The following is a 20243-nucleotide window of genomic DNA, read 5'->3' on the forward strand; positions in this document are numbered from 1 at the left end:
ATGTCATTGGCCTTCTTGGCAACAAGGGCACACTGCTGACTCATATCCAGCTTCTCGTCCACTGTCACCCCTAGGTCCTTTTCCGCAGAACTGCTGCCTAGCCATTCGGTCCCTAGTCTGTAGCGGTGCATTGGATTCTTCCATCCTAAGTGCAGGACCCTGCACTTATCCTTATTGAACCTCATCAGATTTCTTTTGGCCCAATCCTCCAATTTGTCTAGGTCCTTCTGTATCCTATCCCTCCCCTCCAGTGTATCTACCACTCCTCCCAGTTTAGTATCATCCGCAAATTTGCTGAGAGTGCAGTCCACACCATCCTCCAGATCATTTATGAAGATATTGAACAAAACCGGCCCCAGGACCGACCCTTGGGGCACTCCGCTTGATACCGGCTGCCAACTAGACATGGAGCCATTGATCACTACCCGTTGAGCCCGACAATCGAGCCAGCTTTCTACCCACCTTTCTACCCACCATTCATCCAGCCCATACTTCCTTAACTTGCTGACAAGAATACTGTGGGAGACCGTGTCAAAAGCTTTGCTAAAGTCAAGAAACAATACATCCACTGCTTTCCCTTCATCCACAGAACCAGTAATCTCATCATAAAAGGCGATTAGATTAGTCAGGCATGACCTTCCCTTGGTGAATCCATGCTGACTGTTCCTGATCACTTTCCTCTCATGCAAGTGCTTCAGGATTGATTCTTTGAGGACCTGCTCCATGATTTTTCCAGGGACTGAGGTGAGGCTGACTGGCCTGTAGTTCCCAGGATCCTCCTTCTTCCCTTTTTTAAAGATTGGCACTACATTAGCCTTTTTCCAGTCATCTGGGACTTCCCCGGTTCGCCACGAGTTTTCAAAGATAATGGCCAATGGCTCTGCAATCACAGCCGCCAATTCCTTCAGCACTCTCGGATGCAACTCGTCTGGCCCCATGGACTTGTGCACGTCCAGCTTTTCTAAATAGTCCCTAACCACTTCTATCTCCACAGAAGGCTGGCCATCTCTTCCCCATTTTGTGATGCCCAGCGCAGCAGTCTGGGAGCTGACCTTGTTAGTGAAAACAGAGGGAAAAAAAGCATTGAGTACATTAGCTTTTTCCACATCCTCTGTCACTAGGTTGCCTCGCTCATTCAGTAAGGGGCCCACACTTTCCTTGGCTTTCTTCTTGTTGCCAACATACCTGAAGAAACCCTTCTTGTTACTCTTGACATCTCTCGCTAGCTGCAGCTCCAGGTGCGATTTGGCCCTCCTGATTTCATTCCTACATGCCTGAGCAATATTTTTATACTCTTCCCTGGTCATATGTCCAACCTTCCACTTCTTGTAAGCTTCTTTTTTATGTTTAAGATCCGCTAGGATTTCACCATTAAGCCAAGCTGGTCGCCTGCCATATTTACTATTCTTTCGACTCATTGGGATGGTTTGTCCCTGTAACCTCAACAGGGATTCCTTGAAATACAGCCAGCTCTCCTGGACTCCTTTCCCCTTCATGTTAGTCCCCTAGGGGATCCTGGCCATCCGTTCCCTGAGGGAGTCGAAGTCTGCTTTCCTGAAGTCCAGGGTCCGTATCCTGCTGCTTACCTTTCTTCCCTGCATCGGGATCCTGAACTCAACCAACTCATGGTCACTGCCTCCCAGATTCCCGTCCACTTTTGCTTCCCCCACTAATTCTACCCGGTTTGTGAGCAGCAGGTCAAGAAAAGCGCCCCCCCTAGTTGGCTCCTCTAGCACTTGTGCCAGGAAATTGTCCCCTACGCTTTCCAAAAACTTCCTGGATTGTCTATGCACTGCTGTATTGCTCTCCCAGCAGATATCAGTGTAAGCAGTGTCAGGATGAGCTCCCCCCGACATCTGGTGGTGAGGTGTGGCAAGTTGTGGAAAAGAACTTCAGGGGCCGATCTCATTTGCATAGGCACACCCACCACGCCTAGAATGAGGCCATAGCTGCCCAAATGGTCACTTTGGGCTGACAGTGCACCAGCACTGGGGCTCCCCTACTACAAGCTGAATTCACCTAAGAGCTGAAATCACTGAGTGTTGTGTTAAGTAGTGGGGGAGCCTGAAGATATATTGTGGAGCAGTTTGCGGGACGGCTGGTGAAGCAGTTCGACGCGGAGCAGCATGTGGATGGCAAGAGCTGCTTGTGGGCCGTGGAGCTGAGCGAAGGAGTTCGTGGGGCGGCTGGCGGAGCGGAGTGCAGCTGAGCGAAGGAGTTTGTGGGGCAGCTGGCGGAGCGGAGCGCCGCTATGGAGCTATGGGGTGGTCAGCTTCAGATCATGTAAGGTGCCTCTTACCCCTGTCCCATTTCCACCCAGGTTGGGAGGTAAAGCTCCGCAGATAAACTTTCGAACTCTGGGGCTGCCCTGACCAGGGACAGAGACTTTTGGGGCATTGGACTTTTGGGACTTTGGGTGATTTGGGGTTGCTGGACTCAAGAACCAAAGGGAAAAGGACATGCCCCAATTTGCCTGGGGTGGGGTTTTTTTTTTGCTCATGGGTTGTGTTATGAATCCTATTGGTGGTGTTTCCCCAACATAATGCCACATTGTTTCTCTCTGTTATTAAAAGGCTTTTGCTACACTCAGACTATGTGCTTGCGAGAGGGGAAGTATTGCCTCTTGGAGGCGCCCAGCGGAGGTGATATATATTTGTCCCAGGTCACTGGGTGGGGGCTCGAGCCGGTTTGCATTGTGTTATTGGAATGGATCCCCTAGATATTGAACCCGGCCCTTGTTGCTGCCAACTCTGACGGGCAGAAGGGTTACATCAGGAAAATTAAAGTCACCCATGAGAATCAGGGCATGTGATCTAGTAGCTTCCGTGAGCTGCCGGAAGAAAGCCTCATCTACCTCATCCCCCTGGTCCGGTGGTCTATAGCAGACTCCCACCACTACATCACTCTTGTTGCACACACTTCTAAACTTAATCCAGAGACACTCAGGTTTTTCTACAGTTTCGTACCGGAGCTCTGAGCAGTCATACTGCTCCCTTACATACAGTGCTACTCCCCCACCTTTTCTGCCCTGCCTGTCCTTCCTGAACAGTTTATAACCATCCAGGACAGTACTCCAGTCATGTGAGTTATCCCACCAAGTCTCTGTTATTCCAATCACGTCATAGTTCCTTGACATCACCAGGACCTCCAGTTCTCCCTGCTTGTTTCCAAGGCTTTGTGCATTCGTATATAAGCACTTGAGATAACCTGTTGATCGCCCCTCACTCCCAGTATGAGGCAGGAGCCCTCTCCTCACAGACATTCCTGCCTGTGCTTCCTCCCGGTATCCCGCTTTCCCACTTACCTCAGGGCTTTGGTCTCCTTCCCCCGGTGAACCTAGTTTAAAGCCCTCCTCACTAGGTTAGCCAGCCTGCTGGCAAAGATGCTCTTCCCTCTCTTCGTAAGATGGAGCCCGTCTCTGCCCAGCACTCCTCCTTCATGGAACACCATCCCATGGTCAAAGGAACCATCCGGTCAAAGTATGGGAGAACACCATACGACCCTGCACCAGCGGATGGAAGGCCAATATGGCCTCCCAGTGCACCCTGACCGAGGAGGGGGCCAGGCCCAGGGTTCTAAGGTGGAGGAGGTAATCCGGGATAAGCTGAATTGGGGTGGCCGTTGGGGAAACACCGTGCTCGACAGCCCATCTGGAGAACCTGGACCACTTTGCCAAGTAGGCTTGGCGTGTGGACAGCTGCCGACTTTCCTCGGACCCTTCCGAACATGCCCGCTCCTCCCCGCCTAGCCATTGAGCAGCCACGCTGTGAGGTGGAGAGCCTCTAAGTTGGGGTGAAGGAGACGGCCTCAGTTCTGGGAGAGCAAGTCCGGGCGGAGAGGCAACGGCCGTGGCGGGGCTGCCATTAGGCTCATGAGGGTCCCATACCAATGCTGCCAGGGCCAAGCTGGGGTGATTAAAATGACCCGTGCCTTGTCTAACTTCACCTTCTCTAGGGCCTTGCTGATGAGGGGGAAGGGGGGGAAGGCATAGAGAAGCTGGCCTGACCACGGCAGGAGGAAGGCATCTGAGATAGCACCCTGTCCCAAACCCTCCCTGGAGCAGAACCGGGGGCAACGCCTGTTCTGCCTCGGTGCGAACAGGTCCACCTGGGGAATTCCCCGTGCTCGGAAGGTCTGGTGAGCCACCTCCGAGTTGAGAGACCACTCATGCTGGGAGGAGAAATTCCTGCTCAAATGATCGGCCCTTGTGTTGCGGGCTCCTGGCAGGTGGAAGGCCCTCAGGGAGATGCCGTGGGCTATACAGAAGTCCCACAGCCTGAGGGCTTCTTTGCAGAGGGCCGAGGACCAGGTCCCGCCTTGCCTGTTGATGTAAACATCAAGGCCGTATCGTCCGTGAGGACCCTGATTATCTTGCCCTGTAAGTGTGAGCGGAAGGCCACACACGCCAGGCGTACCGCCCTGAGCTCCCTGACGTTTATGTGGAGGGACAACTCCATGGTCGACCACAGCCCTTGGGTCTGAACCGTCCCCCCCAACCCAGGTCCGACACATCTGACACTAGCTCCAGTGACGGGGCCAAGTCCCGGAAGGGAACCCCTTGGAGCATGTTGCTCAGGGAGGACCACCACTGTAGGGAGGCAGTCACCGGGCCTGGGAGACCTGTGAGGCCCACCAAAGTCGGAGAGGCCTCATCCGGAGTCTGGTGTGGCGTACTACATACGTGCACGCCGACATGTGACCCAGGAGCTGTACGCACGCCCTGGCCGTTGTCATGGGGAATTTCGAGACCGAGGCGATTAGCCCTTTCAGGGTCTCGAACCTGCCCAGCAGGAGGGAGGCTGTGGCCGTCGAGGCATCCAGGAGCGCCCCGATTAACTCTATGTGCTGGACTGGAACTAATGTTGACTTGGCCTTGTTTACCAACACACCCAGGGTGGCACAAGCGGACAAAAGGAGTGCCACGTGGTCCCGCACCTGCAACCAGGAGCTGCCCTTGACCAGCCAGTCGTCCAGGTAGGGGAAGATCTGGACCCCCCGGCACCTGAGGTAGGCCACCACCACCGACATACACTTCGTGAACACCCTGGGGGCAGTGGATAGGCCAAACGGGAGGACCGTGAGCTGCTAGTGGTTCTGCCCCACTTGGAACCGGAGGAAGCACCTGTGCCCCTCGAATATATGAATATGGAAATACGTGTCCTGCAGGTCCAGGGCCGTGTACCAATCCCCAGGGTCCAGGGAGGGTATGATAGAGGACAGGGAGACCATGTGGAACTTGAGCTTGACCATGAACTGGTTCAGGTCCCACAGATCTAGGATAGGCCTGAGATGCCCTTTTGCCTCGGGGATAAGGAAATAATGGGGGTAAAACCCCTTGCCCTTGAACTCCCTGGGCACCATTTCCACAGCTCCCATACTGAGGAGCCGGCCCACCTCCTGCTCTAACAGATCCACATGTGATGGGTCCCCCAGACCAGCGAGGGATGGGGGTGTGGTTGGGCAGGGGCGAGACAAACTGCAGCATGTAACCCCGAGAGATGGTGTTGAGGACCCATTGGTCCGAGGTTAGTCGCGACCATTCTGAGAGGAAAGCACACATGCGATTGCGGAAGGGAAGCTTTATTGAAGGGGGAGTCCCCTTGGGAGTTGCCCGGGTACACCCTGGCGCCCCATCAAAAATGCCTTTTTCCCACCTGCTTGCCCTTAGGGGGGCCAGGCTGCAGGGCAGGACGCGACTGCCTTTGAGGGCGCCCCTTTCGGTCCTTAGACCTGTTATAGGCGGGCTCATATCTAGGCTGAGAAGCCTGGGCAGGGGCCTGCTGCGGCTTGAGCTTGGCTTTGGCCGGCGGTACGTAAAGGCCCAGGGTCTGCAAGGTTGTGTGGGAATCCTTCATGCCACGCAGCCTGGCGTCCATTTGTTCTGCGAACAGAGCCTTCCCATCAAACGGGAGATCCTGCATAATTGGCTGGGACTCCGTGGATAGCCTGGACAGCAGAAGCCATGATGCCCTTCGCCTGGATACTGCTGAGGCCATGGATTGAGCAGCCATGTCCACCGCATCCGACGCTGCCTGTAAGGCAGCGTTGGCAGCAGCCGCACCCTCCTCCAGCAGCACCTTGAAGTCTTTCTTGTCTCGCTCTGGGAGGGAGACCTCAAATTTTGGCAGTGAGCCCCACAAGTTAAATTCGTATCTGCTCAGGAGAGCTTGGTGATTAGTCACCCACAGCTGGAAGCTTGAAGATGAATACAGCTTCCTACCGAAAGAGTCCAGTCTCCTCGAATCTTTATTTTTGGGCATGGGAGCTGGTTGGCCCTGTCTCTCTCTGTGGTTGACAGATTCGACCACCAGGGAGTGGGCGCCGGGTGGGTATAAAGGTATTCATGCCCTTTGGCAGGTACAAAATATTTGCGCTGTGCCTTCTTTGAAATGGGGGCCAGGGAAGCTGGCGTTTGCCACAAGGTGTTCGAAATGTTTGCCAGCCCCTTGTGGAGGGGCAAAGCCACCCTGCCCGGCACCGGGGAGGACAGGACATTAAAAAGGGAGTCCGAGGGCCCCTCCATCTTCTCTGCTTGGAGGTTAATACTCGATGCTACCCTTTTCAGGAGCTCCTGGTGTGCTCTGAAGTCCTGCAGGGCCGCGGGTGGCGGGGCCGCAACTGTGTCATCCGGAACAGGGGAGGAGGCCGGCATGGAGCTCTGAGTGTCTGCCGGCACTGGAGGGTCCACCCCTTCGTCGGACTCCAGGCGGGGCGCCAAGGACGTATGTCCCACCGATTTAGCTCCCAGGGGCCTAGAGAGTGAGGCCAACAGCGCCTCTGAAGCTCCGGTTACTGAGCGAGCCCCCACCTGGGGCTGCGTCGGAGGCCACAGAGCCCACTGGTGCCACTGCCCTTGCTGCAGCACGAGCGGCACCGGCTGGTCGGCTTGACTAGGCTGACCCAAGGAGGGGTGGCTGCGAGCGGAGGTCAGGCTGACCAGTGACCTGGCACTATCACCGGAGAGGGAGGAATGGCGGTGCCTGGAGCGACGGCGTCCACCGGACCGCGACCCCGACACAGAGGAGTGGTACCGCTCATAGCTGCTGCTCCGCGATCTGCTCCAATGCGTGGACCTTCGATGCCACAGTGCTGGCAATCTATGCCTCGAGCCGCAGGGACGGTGTCTCCGCGGGGAGCGAGAGCAGGAGCCTAACCAGGAGCGGTGACGGTGCCCATGCTGTGACCGACTGCGGTAGCCCCGACCACTCGGTGACTGTCTGCGACGCCTTTCTCGGTCACGTCGGTAATCGCTCCGTGGTGTGGAACGGTGCCGGGAGCCCTGTTCGGAAGGCAGCCAACCAGACAGTCTAGCGGATGTTGATGGCGATGCATGAGGACTGCGTCCCGAATGATCGCTGGGCGGCTAGGGGGGTTGGGGGCGGTCTCCTGACCAAGACCTGTGCCAAGCTGGGGGTGATTGCGGGGAGCCCAGCGGCGGTTTGCCTCTAGAGCGGGGGCCCCAACACCCCTGGTACCAGCATGGTCATGACGTCTCGAGCCGCTTGCAAGGCCTCCGGCGTCCAAGGCATCCAGACATCCGGACAGGCCTGACCTGACACGGCCGGGCTACTCCGCTCAACATGAGTCAGAGGCCTAGGGTCCGGAGGGGAACAGGGGCTGCCCGACATGGGTCTAGCCTCTGCCCCTACTTTCTCTCGATGCCACTGCGACGGTTGGCCTTTCCTCGGCTTCTTCTGTCCCGTAGCTGGGGAGCAGTGCCAGCTAGTGGAAGGCACCGAAGGGTCGCCGCGCACCGAAGGCACGGTGCCCGGAGCTGAATCGGCATGCCGGAGCCAGGGTCAGCGCTGACTCCATGAGAATGGCCCGGAGTCTAATGTCTCTTTCCCTTTTTGTTCGGAGTTTAAAAGATCTACAAATCTTACAGCGGTCGCCGATGCGAGTCTCGCCCAAACAACATAGGCAATCCGCGGGCGGGTCACTTCTTGGCATAGAACGCCTGCAAGTGTCGCACGACTTGAAGCCCGGGCCCTGGGGCAGGCCCCAGCCCGGGTACTTGAACTGAACTGACTGAAAGAACTGACTAGCACTAAGCGAACCGAAAAGTTCTGGGGTCGAGCTACAGCTAAGCTGGAGCAGAATAGTTCCCATGCACCTTCACTGGCGGCAGGAAGGAACTGAGGGTGAGGGGAGTGCGCAGCTCCCCTTACACCGCGCCATGAAGGCACCACTCCAGGGGGTGCAGCGGTGCTCCCCCTCCGGGTACTGCTAGGGGAAAAACTTCTGGCACCGGTGCACGTGACGAGCACGTGCACCCTACTGTGGAATACACATAAGCAATCACTCGAAGAAGAATGGGAAGTAGAGCAGGGCGAACGGGGGAGGCTGGAGGCAGCGTGTGTGGGGCACAGGGCAGACGAGGGAGGGTGGACAGGGACTAGGGTGGGCAGGTGGGGTGCCGGAGGTGGGGAGGGCATGTGGATTGCTCAGACGCACCAGGCTCTACGAGATACGGGAACAGGGAGAGGTGTATGTATGAAGACTCTCAGGGGCACGAGGAGCCGCCATGTGCCAGGCTGTTACTCCGCCAGCTGTACCATGTAAGGGCAGAGGGAGGGTGGCGTGGAGTCACAGGATCTGTGCTCTGTCCCGGCCATTCATGTGCCAGACGCCCAGGGCTCCTGCTGTACCCCCAGGGCAGGTCCCAGGCCCATCCTGCCGGGGTCTGTGAGCTCCAGCACCCCATCTCTCAGGAGTGAAGCCAGCGGAGTATTCGCAGTGATGCTGCACCTTTTCAAACAAGGCAGTAGCTGTTAAGTCTCCTAGAAGCCAGCGTGAGAAAGTCCTTAGGGCGGCCTGGACAAGCCAGGCTTCAGAGTCCCCACTGGAAGGAGCCATGGCCCCGACGCTGCCCTGCTCTTCTGAGATCCATCCTGGCTCCCTCCCATGGCACCTTTTTCCCCGCTGCGGGTCATTTCCTCCCATGGAATAATGGCTCTTCCTTTGCCAGCACAGGATCTGCCCTTCAAGGGGTGTAGGATGCAGCCAGTCTGGGCTCAACTCAAACCGTAGCCCTGATCTCCCCTGGCCCAGGGAGAACTCTTCCCCCCGCCCCCTCCCCTCCAAGAGGTGGCCATACAAAGCGGGAAGAGGCCCTGAGTCAGCCAGATGGGTCATAAAAATGGCCTGTGATATTAGATGGGGTGGGATATTAGATGGGGTGGGTGGGATATTAGATGGGGTGGGATCTGAGTTACCCAGGAAAGAATTTTCTGTAGCATCTGGCTGGTGAATCTTGCCCATATGCTCAGGGTTTAGCTGATCGCCATATTTGGGGTCAGGAAGGAATTTTCCTCCAGGGCAGATTGGAAGAGGCCCTGGAGGTTTTTCGCCTTCCTCTGTGGCATGGGGCACGGGTCACTTGCTGGAGGATTCTCTGCTCCTTGAAGTCTTTAAACCACGATTTGAGGACTTCAATAGCTCAGACATAGGTGAGGTTTTCGGAGGAGTGGGTGGGTGAGATTCTGTGGCCTGCGTTGTGCAATAGGTCAGACTAGATGATCATAATGGTCCCTTCTGACTTAAATATCTATGAATCTAAAAATAGCACAAAAAATTCCCACCCTCCTCAGCTGCTGTCATGCCCCCAGCAGTGCCATCAAAGGCCCAGGGAGGTGTCCGGTACCTGACTATGGTATCTTACTGGTACAGGGATGTATCAAGGGCACAGAAGGATGCCAACCATGGGGCTGAGCCATACAGGGGCACAGGGAGGTGTGACAGCTATTGGAACCACGTGCGGTATCTTTGGGGAGCGGGGTAGTTTCACATTTAAAGCCTGAAAACCTCCCAAAAGCCACTACAGTGAGCTAGGCCGGACAGTTTGAGGCACACAATGTTTACAGCCCTTTGTAGCAATACAGCTGATGAGTCTGTGTGTGTCCCTGGCTCGCTGGTCCGTCCCTTCTCCCCCGCCCCCATAGGGTGGCCTCAGTGTTTGCGAAGACTGTGGCCCACCAGCCTCCAAGACAGGCCATTCCTGGGATGGCAAGGAAACCTTTCAATACTTTTGTTTTTTAAAAATATGTTTTCACGGTGATGCTTTTGCCCTAAGAACAAATGCAGTGGAGGGTCTTGGGTTGGAAGTGCCATCATGGGTCAAGGTAGATTCCCCATCCCTGGGAGTCCTCAGAGACAGAGGGGATGGGCCTCTCTCCAAGAGACTGACGGGAATGGGGCTGGTTAGAGACAGAAGGGACATGATGAAAGCCTTTAAAATATTGATGGGCTGAGAGTAGGGAGGGTTTGTTTCCCCTGACTTACAACACAGAATAAGGGGACAACGAATTACAGTAAGAGGAGAAGTTCAAAACCAAGCAAAGGAAATCCTTTTCCATACACTGATATTAGCCTGCAGAACTCACCGCCACATGATAAGGGCAACACCAAGGCTTTGAGGCCTGCTAAAGTGATTGGTCATGTCTGTGGATAACGCGAACAGCCAGAGTTAGCGTAGCTCACGCTAATATTGGTGGGGATATTACTTCTCCTCTGGCTGAGCCTGAACTGATCTTTAATTCTTTGATCTCAGGGTGCAAACCTAAAACAGGGTCAGATTATCCTACATCTGCTATTGGGAGGTTCTCACACCTTCCTCTTAAGTGGCTAGTACTGGGCGCTGCCAGATGGGATACTGGGCTAGATGGCCACTGGCTCCGAGCCAGTCCGGCCGTCCCTACGTCCCTTCTTAAAGAGATGCTCTAGCTTGGCCACCAGATACAGGCTTCAACCCTGGAATCGTGGCCTGGGATGCTGCAGACGGGGCTGTTTTACGGATTCCAAGTCCAGAAGGAGCCCCACAGAGCATCTGCTCTGAGCCGCTGTAGAGCACACCCCGTTCCCCATGTTGAGCCCAATGGCTTTAGTTAGCCCAAAGCATTTCAGTTCTCTTCTGAGCCACAGAGAACCGGGGGAGGGGAGACACTGACGTGCCACCAGTGCCCAAGCCCCTTGAAATGGCACGACCCCCGTGTGTGAGCATGTTTAGACCTTCCACCGCAGCGTGGCAATCATAGCCGCGAGGGAAGGCTGAGAGAGTGGACGGGAGACAGGAGGGTGCAGGAGGCACAAACCACACTGCAGAGGCCGGGGCTGTGCTGTCGGTTTTTCTTTTTTTTAAACACTTTATTCATAGCATTATTCTGAAGAAAGATTACATCGGACCTCTGTACACGTTCTGAACATGCTTCAGTAGGAAAGACAGCTCCATGGGAACACCCCCCCCCAGTCCCTACACCCCCTGCTCCCCAACCACACGCTCCCCCGCCCCCAACCCCAGAGAACGGCTGCCGCCCCCAGTCCTGCCGTGGAGGGGGGAATGGTGTGCTCCCCTATACAAAATAACCTTTGCATAGATTATGTTCAAAAGAACCTATTTTACAACAAGGGCTGTACATACAGAGAAAGGTGGGGGGCTTGTGTGTCGGGGGGGGGGGGGTCCAACCAATCAGAGCCCCAAGAGTCCTTGGAGCTGTGAGTCTGAAATGTACATAATTAAAAAGAGGACAATTTCTCCTGTGTGTGTTGGGGGGGCCGCTGCACCCCGCGTTCCAGTCTGTCCCCAGCGGCCAGATTTGGCTGCCCCAGCCTGACAACCTGGCTCCTGCATGGAAGAGCAGGAAGGAAATCGAGAAGAACCCCAGGCGGGAGTGGGAGGCCACGAATTTGGTCGCATCAGTTAAAAACCAACCCAAGCTAGTTAAAAAGAACGGGTGAGTTTTTAGAAAGCGGGGGGGAGCTCCCTCCATTGGGAGGGCAGGAGGGGGGAATCTGAACCAGCCCTGGATTGGGCAAGAGGATAGAAATAAAAAAGGGTGTGAAACGCCTGGGCCAATCCAGCCAGGGCCTTGGGCTAATCCCATGCCTGGAACCAGGAGGAGCCGCGTACACCACCCGCCTTGGTTGGCACCCTGCCTGCTCTAAGATGGCAAGGAGCAGAGCCCTGTTCCCTCACAGGACGTGTCTGCCCCAGGGCCGGAGCAGCAGGGTCACCCCAGGCTGCCGAGACTTGCAGCTGGGGTAGCTTGTGCCCAGAGCCAAGCGTGTGTCGGGGCCAGGGGAACCGGACAGCCGTGCCACCAGCCCCTCCCGCGTTCAAGTAGTGGTTTAACAGTCCAGACGGGGATGGCAGAGAGGTGGGAAGCCCAGAGCGGCTGTACTGCTGCCCGAGAAGGGCGGGATGGGGGTGGGTGGGGAGGCGAGCTCCGATCTATCCCAAGGGGAAGTGACTCTGGCATCTCCCAGGCTGTGGTCACGTTTTGGGCTTGCGGCCTCTGATACTTAGTGAGGAGGTAACCATGGCGGCAGGAGCAGCGGTGGCCGAGGGGGTGGGGGCTCCAGCCACCCCCCCCGGCGTGGTGCCGGTGGCCGAGCGGGTGTTGCCGGCTGGGGTGGCGGCGGCGCTTCGCAGGATGCGGTCGGCCGAACTGCCTCGGGGGCACGGCCGCCTCCTGCTGCCGGTGGCTCGGCCTGCATGGCGGCGGCGGCGCTTGGGCCGCCGCTCGCCCTCCTCGCCGCTCAACTCTGCTGACGACTCTGACTCGCCGCCCCCGTCGTCCTCCGATGAGCCGGCAGCCCCGGGGGACTTGCCGCCCTCTGACAAGCACCCCCGCTTGCGCCTCTGATGCTCCTGCTCCAGCGGTGGCACCAAGCTGCCAGGGCGCTGGCGGGTGGAGCGGGCTGGGGCCTGCTCGGAGGTGCTGCTCTCCCCTGACGAGGTGCCGTCCGGCTCCGGCTTAGGGGCAGCGCTCTGGGATAGGAGCAGGGCCGAGCACTCGCTGCCCGACTCCAGCTTCTCTTCCTGCCGGAGACGGGCCAGCCGGGTGAGGGGCCGGGCCTCCTCGCCATCTGACGAGCTCTCGCTGGGGGCCTGGCCAGGCTCTTCCTTCCTCCTCCACCTCCTCTTGCGGCCAGGTGGGGGCGGCTCCTTCTCGGCAGAGGTGTCACGGTCCGAAGTTGAGCCAGGGCGGGGGGCTGCTGTCTCCACACGGGGGGAAGCTGGGTTCTTGGGGGGCCGGCCCCGCTTGCGCTTGGGGGGTGACTCAGTGCTGGGAGTGGCAGGGGCCCACTGTGCCTTGGGGGGCCGGCCCCGCCGGCGCTTCTCCAGGGGGGAGTCATTCTCACTGCTCTCTGTCTTGCTCCTGGGTGAGACTGGCTCAGGGGCCTTGGGCTCCAGCTTCTGGGCACGTGGCTTCAGGGTGCCGGGCGGTGGCCGTGCCTCCCCCTTGCATGGCTGCTTCAGGGTCTTGGGTGAGGATGGCTCGGGAGTCTTGATCTCTGGCTTCCTGATGCGGGGCACATTGGTGCTGGGTGGTGGCTGTGCTTCCCCCTGGCTTGGCTGCTCTGGAGACTTGTTCTTGGGGGGCCGGCCCCGTTTACGCTTGAGGGGCGGCGGGGGCAGGCTGGGGGGCAGCTCCAGCCCAGATCCCTCGTCTCCCCTCTCCTTGGCAGCCCGGCTCTCCAGCTCAATCCTGCGGCGGGCGGGCAGGTCACGGAGCAGCGGCAGCTCCTTGCTGGAGGGGGACAACTCCAGCTCGGAGATGCTGTGGGCCGAACTGCTGCTGGGGCTCACCACGGTGCCGCCGGTGGTGTCCAGCTTGTGGATGCGGTTGCGCCGGCGTCGGATCAGCTCTTTCTCCTCCACCACAGTAACCAGGCGGCCTGGCAGCTTGCGCAAGACCTTGGCAGCTGGGCCGTCCTGGCCCTGGTGGTTCTGCCGGATCTCTACGTCAGCGCTGGTGCGTCGGCGCGGTGTTTTGGCCGGCGATGGGCTGTCCGAGGAGGAGGTCGTCCCTGGCTGCATCTCCCCCAGCCCCAGCGAGGCGGTGTTGGCTGCACGCACTCTGTCTGGGTGCTTGGGCTTGTCTTCCCGGTCCTCCAGCCCCCTCTTGGACACCACCTTCAGGCTGCTGCTGCCACCAGTGGCCATCTCCAGTGGCTCCGTGGCACCCTGCGCCAGCTCCCTGGGCTGGGGCTCGGCCACGCTATTGGAGAGAGGGGAAGGCCGCTCTAGCCCGTTGTGCTCCTTGCTGGGGGGCGGCGTTTTCAGTCGAGGCAGGGAGTTGGCAGCCTCCACGGGCTGGTTCAGGTAGCCTGTGAGAGGCCAGGCTGGCTGGGGCTCCGCCTCTCCTGGCACTTTGTCCTCTGTGGTGGAGAAAGGCTCAGCAGCGGGCGGTTCGACCCCTGTCCTAGCAGCGCTGTGGGCACGCGTCTCTGGTGGGAGCTCTGCTGCGGGCCCATCGGGTGCCTGGCTCTCCGGCACCTCCAGGGTACCTCTGACTGGCTCTCCCCTCTTCACGTCCACACTGTCCAGCTCCACTGGGCATCGGGACAGCTCTCCGGCTACCTCAGCTTTGCCCAAAGATCCCTTGGCTTCTTCAGGTGGCTCCTCCCCAGAGGCTGGCGTCTCCGGGCTTGGCACCGGCTTGTCGGGGGCTGGGATCTCCAGGTTGCAGGGGGTTGGTAGGGGAAATTTCTCTGAGGCAGACGATGGCTCCGCGCTCCCCATCTTCGCCCCCGTCTTGAGCTCCATGGATCCCAGCACCTTTTCCCAAGTGGGTGGAGGTTCCACCCTCAACACATGCTCAGCAGGGGGCTTCTTCGAGGCTAGCTCCCCTGTGGGTGCTGTGCTCTCATGCCCTAGCAGGGCCGGTGCCCCCAAGATCTCAGCAGCTAGGAGCATTGGCTGGGGAGTCTCCTCTCTGGCAGGTGCTGCCTCAGGTCTTGGCTGGAGGAGCTTCGCACCAGCTCCTGGTGCCTCAGGTCTCAGGTCCTGCTCCCCAGCAGGAGGTGCCTCTGGTCTGAGTGGGGCTGGTCGAGGCACCCTGTCCCCAGGAGCTGGAGCATCTGTTCTCGGGGGGGCGCTCCGCAACACCCGCTCCAGGGCAGCCAAGGGCTCTGCTCGCTGCGGGGCGCCTCGTAGCACCCTGTCCCCGGGGACTGGGGTGTCTGTTCTCTGAGGGATGGCTCGGAGCACCCGCTCTATGGTGGCTGGGGGCTCGGCTCTTTGGGGGGTGCCTCGCAGCACCTTGTCTCCGGTGGCAGGGGGTTCAGGTCTCTGCGGGGAGGTCCGGAGCACCCTCTCCCCGATGAAGGGGGCCTCTGTTCTGTGAGGGATGGGCCGGAGCACCCTCTCGCCAGCCCCTGGAACCTTGGTCCCCGACTCCTCCCTCTTGGCCGCGGCCTTGCGGGTCGGAACCGGCATCTCCTCCCGCACCAGGTCCCTGCGGATGGCTGCGCCACGCGTGTGCTGTGCCACCAGGGACAGGTGGTCTTCTGCCTCCTCGGCCTCCAGCCTGGCATGGTGGCCCCGCAGGTGGCGCAGGCTGGGGAGCCGGGCCTGGGGCGACTCTGTGTCCACTCCATCTGCCTCGCGCAGGGAGAGGCGAGTGCCCCGCAGTCGCTCACTCATGCGTGTGCCAGTGCGCTCTGGGCCTGCACGGCTGGGCACCTTGGCCTTCTTGCTCTTTTTGATGTAGCCTTCCTCGCTGAGCCGACCCTCCTCCTCGTCATCGGGCAGCTTGAACACCACCTCATCCTTGGCCTGGTCTATGTCCTTCCGGGCGGCCTCCACCTGCTCCTGTAAAGGAGAGAGACAGTGGTCATCTGCCAGGCAACCACAGAGCATCTGGTCTGGGCCAGGGGGACAAGGAGGGGGTGGGATACTTGGCCAGATGGGCCCATTGGCTTGATCCAGGGCAGGATATTGGGCTAAATGGGCCCATGGGTCTGAGCTGGGGCAGCAGGGAGGGGGCAGAGTACAGGACTTGAGGGTCCTATGGGTCTCATCCAGGGCGGGATATGAGAGGGATGTTTGTGCCTCGATGGTCCCATGGCTGTGATCTGGGACAGGATACAGGGGGCTAGATAATCCTGTGGGTGTGATCTCGGGTGGCAAGAGGGATGGGACACCGGGCTAGATGGGCCCCTGGGTGTGATCTGGGGCAGCAGGGGGACAGGATACCAGGCTAGATGGCCCCTGGGTGTGATCTGGGGCGATGAGGGGGATGAGATACCGGGCTAGATGGGCCCCTGGGTGTGATCTGGGGCGAGGGGACTGGATACCAGGCTAGATGGGCCCCTGGGTGTGATCTGGGGCGAGGGGACTGGATACCAGGCTAGATGGGCCCCTGGGTGTGATCTGGGGCAGCAGGGGGGGACCAGATACAGGGCTAGATGGGCCCCTGGGTGTGATCTGAGGCAGTAGGGGGACAGGATACCAGGCTAGATGGGCCCCTGGGTGTGATCTGGGGCAGCATAGGGCACAGGATACCAGATGGGTTTACACAGTGCCTCAGTGCCCTGTGGCCCCGTCCCGCACCCAGCTGGTGCCTGTTTGTCATCTCCATGAAAGGTCATAAGCCCAGGGGAGTGGGGCTCACAACAGCCTGAGAGATGGTTGCTGTGCGGCCACACCACTGAAGCTGCGTTGCATGGGGGGAGCCACGCGCTTGAGGTTTGGAGGTGCTGCCGAAGCCAAGGCTGTGGACAAAGCTACTCTGGCCAGCCAGGATGAGATCCCCCACCTGGCCCCAAGCGATGAAGGGATTAAAGGGGTTGCATTCACCTCTGCCTGCTTCAGCTCCTCTCGGCTGATGTCCTCCAGAGAGGCCTCCAGGAAGTTCATGGCATAGCGTTCAATGGGGGTGAGCTGCGAGGGCAGGAGATGATGAACAGGAGTTACCAGAGGGATTTGGGAAGTCAGGACTCCTGGGTTCTAGCCCCAGCTCAGGGAGGGGAGTGGGGTCTACTGGAGTAGAGCAGCAGCGGGCTGGGAGTCAGGTCTTTTGGGTCCTATTGCACATAAAAGAGCCCTGAAACGGTGGGCCCACAGGATTGGCTACACCCAGGGCGCAGGGGCCGCTGGAAAAGCTTGCGAGATTCTGAACCTACCACTGAGAGCAGGGCTCATTCCCTCCAGCAGGTGGCAGCAAGGACTCAGCCACCCACCCCCTTCCCACGGTACAATGCTCCCCCAGTTGAGATACACTAGGGTTCGCTGTGCTGCAGGGTAGGAGCAAGGGGAGCAACATGATGCAGGGTGGATCTTTTTCTAGCCAATCTGCCCCTGCCCCTGCCCCTGCCCTGCACCTGCTCCATGAGCGAGGCGATCTCCTGCTCCGCCTTGGACATCTCCTCCTCCTCCTCCTTGCTGGGCCGTTCGTCTGCGTCCAGGGGGATGTTCTCGTTGAACTCGGCCAGCTCTGCCACCTGCTCGGCCTTGGCCTGTGTGGCCGCTCGGATGTCCTCAGGGTCCTCGGCCTTGCACAGCGCCTGCCGGCCAGACACACTTCTCTCAGTGGGTGAGGAGGCGGAGCTGAGGGAAACCCAACCCTCCCCATGGCTGGGTGGGGCTTACCTGCTCCAGGATCTGGGTCTGCTTGTTGGCCATGGGATCCTCCTCGTCCTCCTGTGCCATGGTGAGGACCTCCCCTTCCTTCTTGGCCGGCTCGTCCAAGGGCATTTCGAAGAGTTCCCGGATGGTTTGCTGAGGGGCAGACACACCCAGGTTAGGCATAGATACCCCCGGGTTATACTGAGCAGTGACCTGCTTGAGTGAGGGGCTTTGTAAGAGCAAGAGCAATGTACTCAGCCAGATTTCTGGGATTGGATCAAGGAGATCGGGCTTGGTCAGGACTCCTGGGTTCTCTCCCCAGCTCAAATTCAATGTTGATAAATGCAAAGTAATGTACGTTGCAAAACATAATCCCAACTACGCATATAAAATTATGGGGTCTAAATTGGCTGTTACCACTCAAGAAAAATCTTGGAGTCATTGTGGATAATTCTCTGAAAACATCCACTCAGTATGCAACGGCAGTCAAAAAAGCAAATAGAACGTTGGGAATCATTAAGAAAGAAATAGATAATAAGACAGAAAATATCATATTGCCTCTATATAAATCCTTGGTACGCCCACATCTTGAATACTGTGTGCGGATGTGGTCGCCCCATCTCAAAAAAGATATACTGGAATTGGAAAAGGTCAATAAAAATGATTAGGGCTGCTGTATGTGGAGAGGTTAATAAGACTGGAACTTTTCAGCTTGAAAAGAGACGACTAAGGGGGGATATGACAGAGATCTATAAAACCATGACTGGTGTGGAGAAAGTAAATAAGGAAGTGTTATTTACTCCTCATAACACAAGAACTAGGGGTCACCAAATGAAATTAACAGGCAGCAGGTTTAAAACAAACAAAAGGAAGTATTTCTTCACACAACGCACAGTCAACTTGTGGAACTCCTTGCCAGAGGATGTTGTGAAGGCCAAGACTATAACAGGGTTCAAAAAAGAACTAGGTAAGTTCATGGAGGACAGGTCCATCAATGGCTATTAGCCAAGATGGACAGGGATGGTGTCCCTAGCCTGTGTTTGTGAGAAGCTGGGAATGGGCGACAGGGGATGGATCACTTGATGATTACCTGTTCTGTTCATTACCTCTGGGGAACCTGGCATTGGCCACGGTCGGAAGATGGGATACTGGGCTAGCCTTTAGTCTGACCTAGTATGGCCATTCTTATGTTCTGTTCTGGAAGAGAAGTGGAGTCTCTTGGGTTAGAGCAGGGGGTGCTGGGAGTCAGGACTCCTGGGTTCTCTCCCCAGCTCTGGGATGGGAGTTGGGTCTGGTAGGTTGGGGGTGCTGGGAATCACTAATCCTGGGTCCCAGTAGGGAGTTTCAGCTTTCAGCCCATGACTTAGCTGGTCAGCAAGGGATGCAATGCAGCAGGGAGTGTGACTGCTGCAGCAGGGCCAGGTACCTGTTTGAAGTAAGCTGTGGTGAAGTTCCCACCCTCAATGGCCATGTCTCCCAGCATCCTCTTCTGATTGGCCTTCTTCAGGATGTTCTCCTCCACTGTCCGTTCGCTGATCAGCCTGCAGGGGGAGGCAGAGAGGCAACTTACCCTCTGGGGCAGGGTCAGCCGCACAGAGTGGGAGGGGAGGGGACATGCACTGCACAGGCTCCCTCTGCTGGACAGGAGGAGTCAGAGCAGGTGACACGGCGCATGGCTGACCTGTAGATGTGAACATCACGGGTCTGGCCGATGCGGTGGCAGCGGTCCTGGGCCTGGGCGTCCATGGTGGGGTTCCAGTCGCTGTCGTAGAACACCACAGTGTCAGCACCCGTCAGGTTCACCCCCACGCCTCCGCTGCGTGTCGACAGGATGAAGCAGAAGATGCGCTTGTCAGCGTTGAAACGCTCCATCAGTGCCTGTCAAGGGGGAAGCCACAGTGAGGGGTAGCAGACAGGATATGGGGCTGGTGGGGTCTAGAGTTTACAGCTGCGGGGCTGGGAATCAGGACTCCTGGGTTCTGTCCCCAGCTCTGGGAGAGGAGTGAGGTGGATGCATAGCAGAGGAGGCCTGTGGGCTCAGAGGAGTCCCTAGCCTGGCTGCTGAGGGAACCCCCAGGACATGTGGGTGCAAGAACAAGGCGGCAGCCGGCGATACCTGTCTCTGCTCCACGCGGGTGCTGCCGTCCAGGCGCAGGTAGATGTGCCCATGGTAGTTGAGGAACTGCTCCAGCACGTCCAGCATGCGGGTCATCTGGGTGAAGATGAGGACCCGATGCGCTCCGGCCTTCAGCTGTCGCAGCAACAGGTCCAGGGTCTGGAGCTTCCCTGCAGGAAGGAACAGGGATGGTGACCAGGCGAGCCAGGCAGGAGTAAGGACCACGAAGAGCCTGGCTTCTCCCTCAGCCCCTGCCTGAGCAGAGCGTCTCTGCCCAGCCTCCCTGCTTCCCACCCCTCCCCTGGATCGGCCAGGGGCCCAGCTAGCCATGACCCCCACTGCCCGGCCCACCCACATACCGCAGTCGTACTGGATGAGGCGCAGGTCGGGGAACTGGGTGCGCATGTTGCAGACGATGCGATGCAGGCCGCTGGCACGGGGCGAGATCTCCCGCCGCAGCGTCTCCTTGAAGATGGCCTGGTGGAGCAGGAGTGACGGGGGCGGGTGAGAGGTGTGAATGGTGATGGCAGGCGCCTCCACGGGAGGCATAGCAAAGATGAACCTGCAGATACAACAGGCATGGCTGAGGGTGCGAACAGCCAGGGCACAACAGCAGGCCAGGGGGACGGAGGACGCGCCTCCACGGTTGTCAGCTCTGGGAGGGGAGTGGGTTACAGTCGGGTGGAGAAGGGGCCTGGGAGTCAGGGCTGCTGGGTTCCAGCCCCAGGCCTGGAATGGGGCAGGTTGGGCCTGGGAGCCAGGACTCCTAAGTTCGAA

The 20243-nt window shown here is 58.4% G+C and overlaps 1 protein-coding gene across 6 annotated transcripts in view; it reads right to left on the minus strand.

Moving 5' to 3' along the window:
• Positions 1–11110: 11110 nt before the first annotated feature.
• SRCAP (Snf2 related CREBBP activator protein) overlaps positions 11111–20243 on the minus strand; it is a 30016-nt gene continuing 20883 nt past the window's right edge. For all 6 annotated transcript variants that reach the window (XM_077820611.1, XM_077820609.1, XM_077820613.1 and 3 more), the window contains 8 exons: positions 19826–20028; positions 19467–19636; positions 19032–19228; positions 18777–18891; positions 17375–17503; positions 17107–17289; positions 16583–16666; positions 11111–15595 (listed from right to left, as the gene is read on the minus strand). In XM_077820611.1, coding sequence (XP_077676737.1) covers positions 12269–15595; positions 16583–16666; positions 17107–17289; positions 17375–17503; positions 18777–18891; positions 19032–19228; positions 19467–19636; positions 19826–20028 — 4408 coding nt within the window. In that variant the 3' untranslated portion in view covers positions 11111–12268. The remainder of the gene's footprint in view (positions 15596–16582; positions 16667–17106; positions 17290–17374; positions 17504–18776; positions 18892–19031; positions 19229–19466; positions 19637–19825; positions 20029–20243) is intronic.

This window comes from Eretmochelys imbricata, chromosome 6 (genome assembly GCF_965152235.1).
Source record: "Eretmochelys imbricata isolate rEreImb1 chromosome 6, rEreImb1.hap1, whole genome shotgun sequence".
Classification (NCBI taxonomy): Eukaryota; Metazoa; Chordata; order Testudines; family Cheloniidae; genus Eretmochelys; species Eretmochelys imbricata.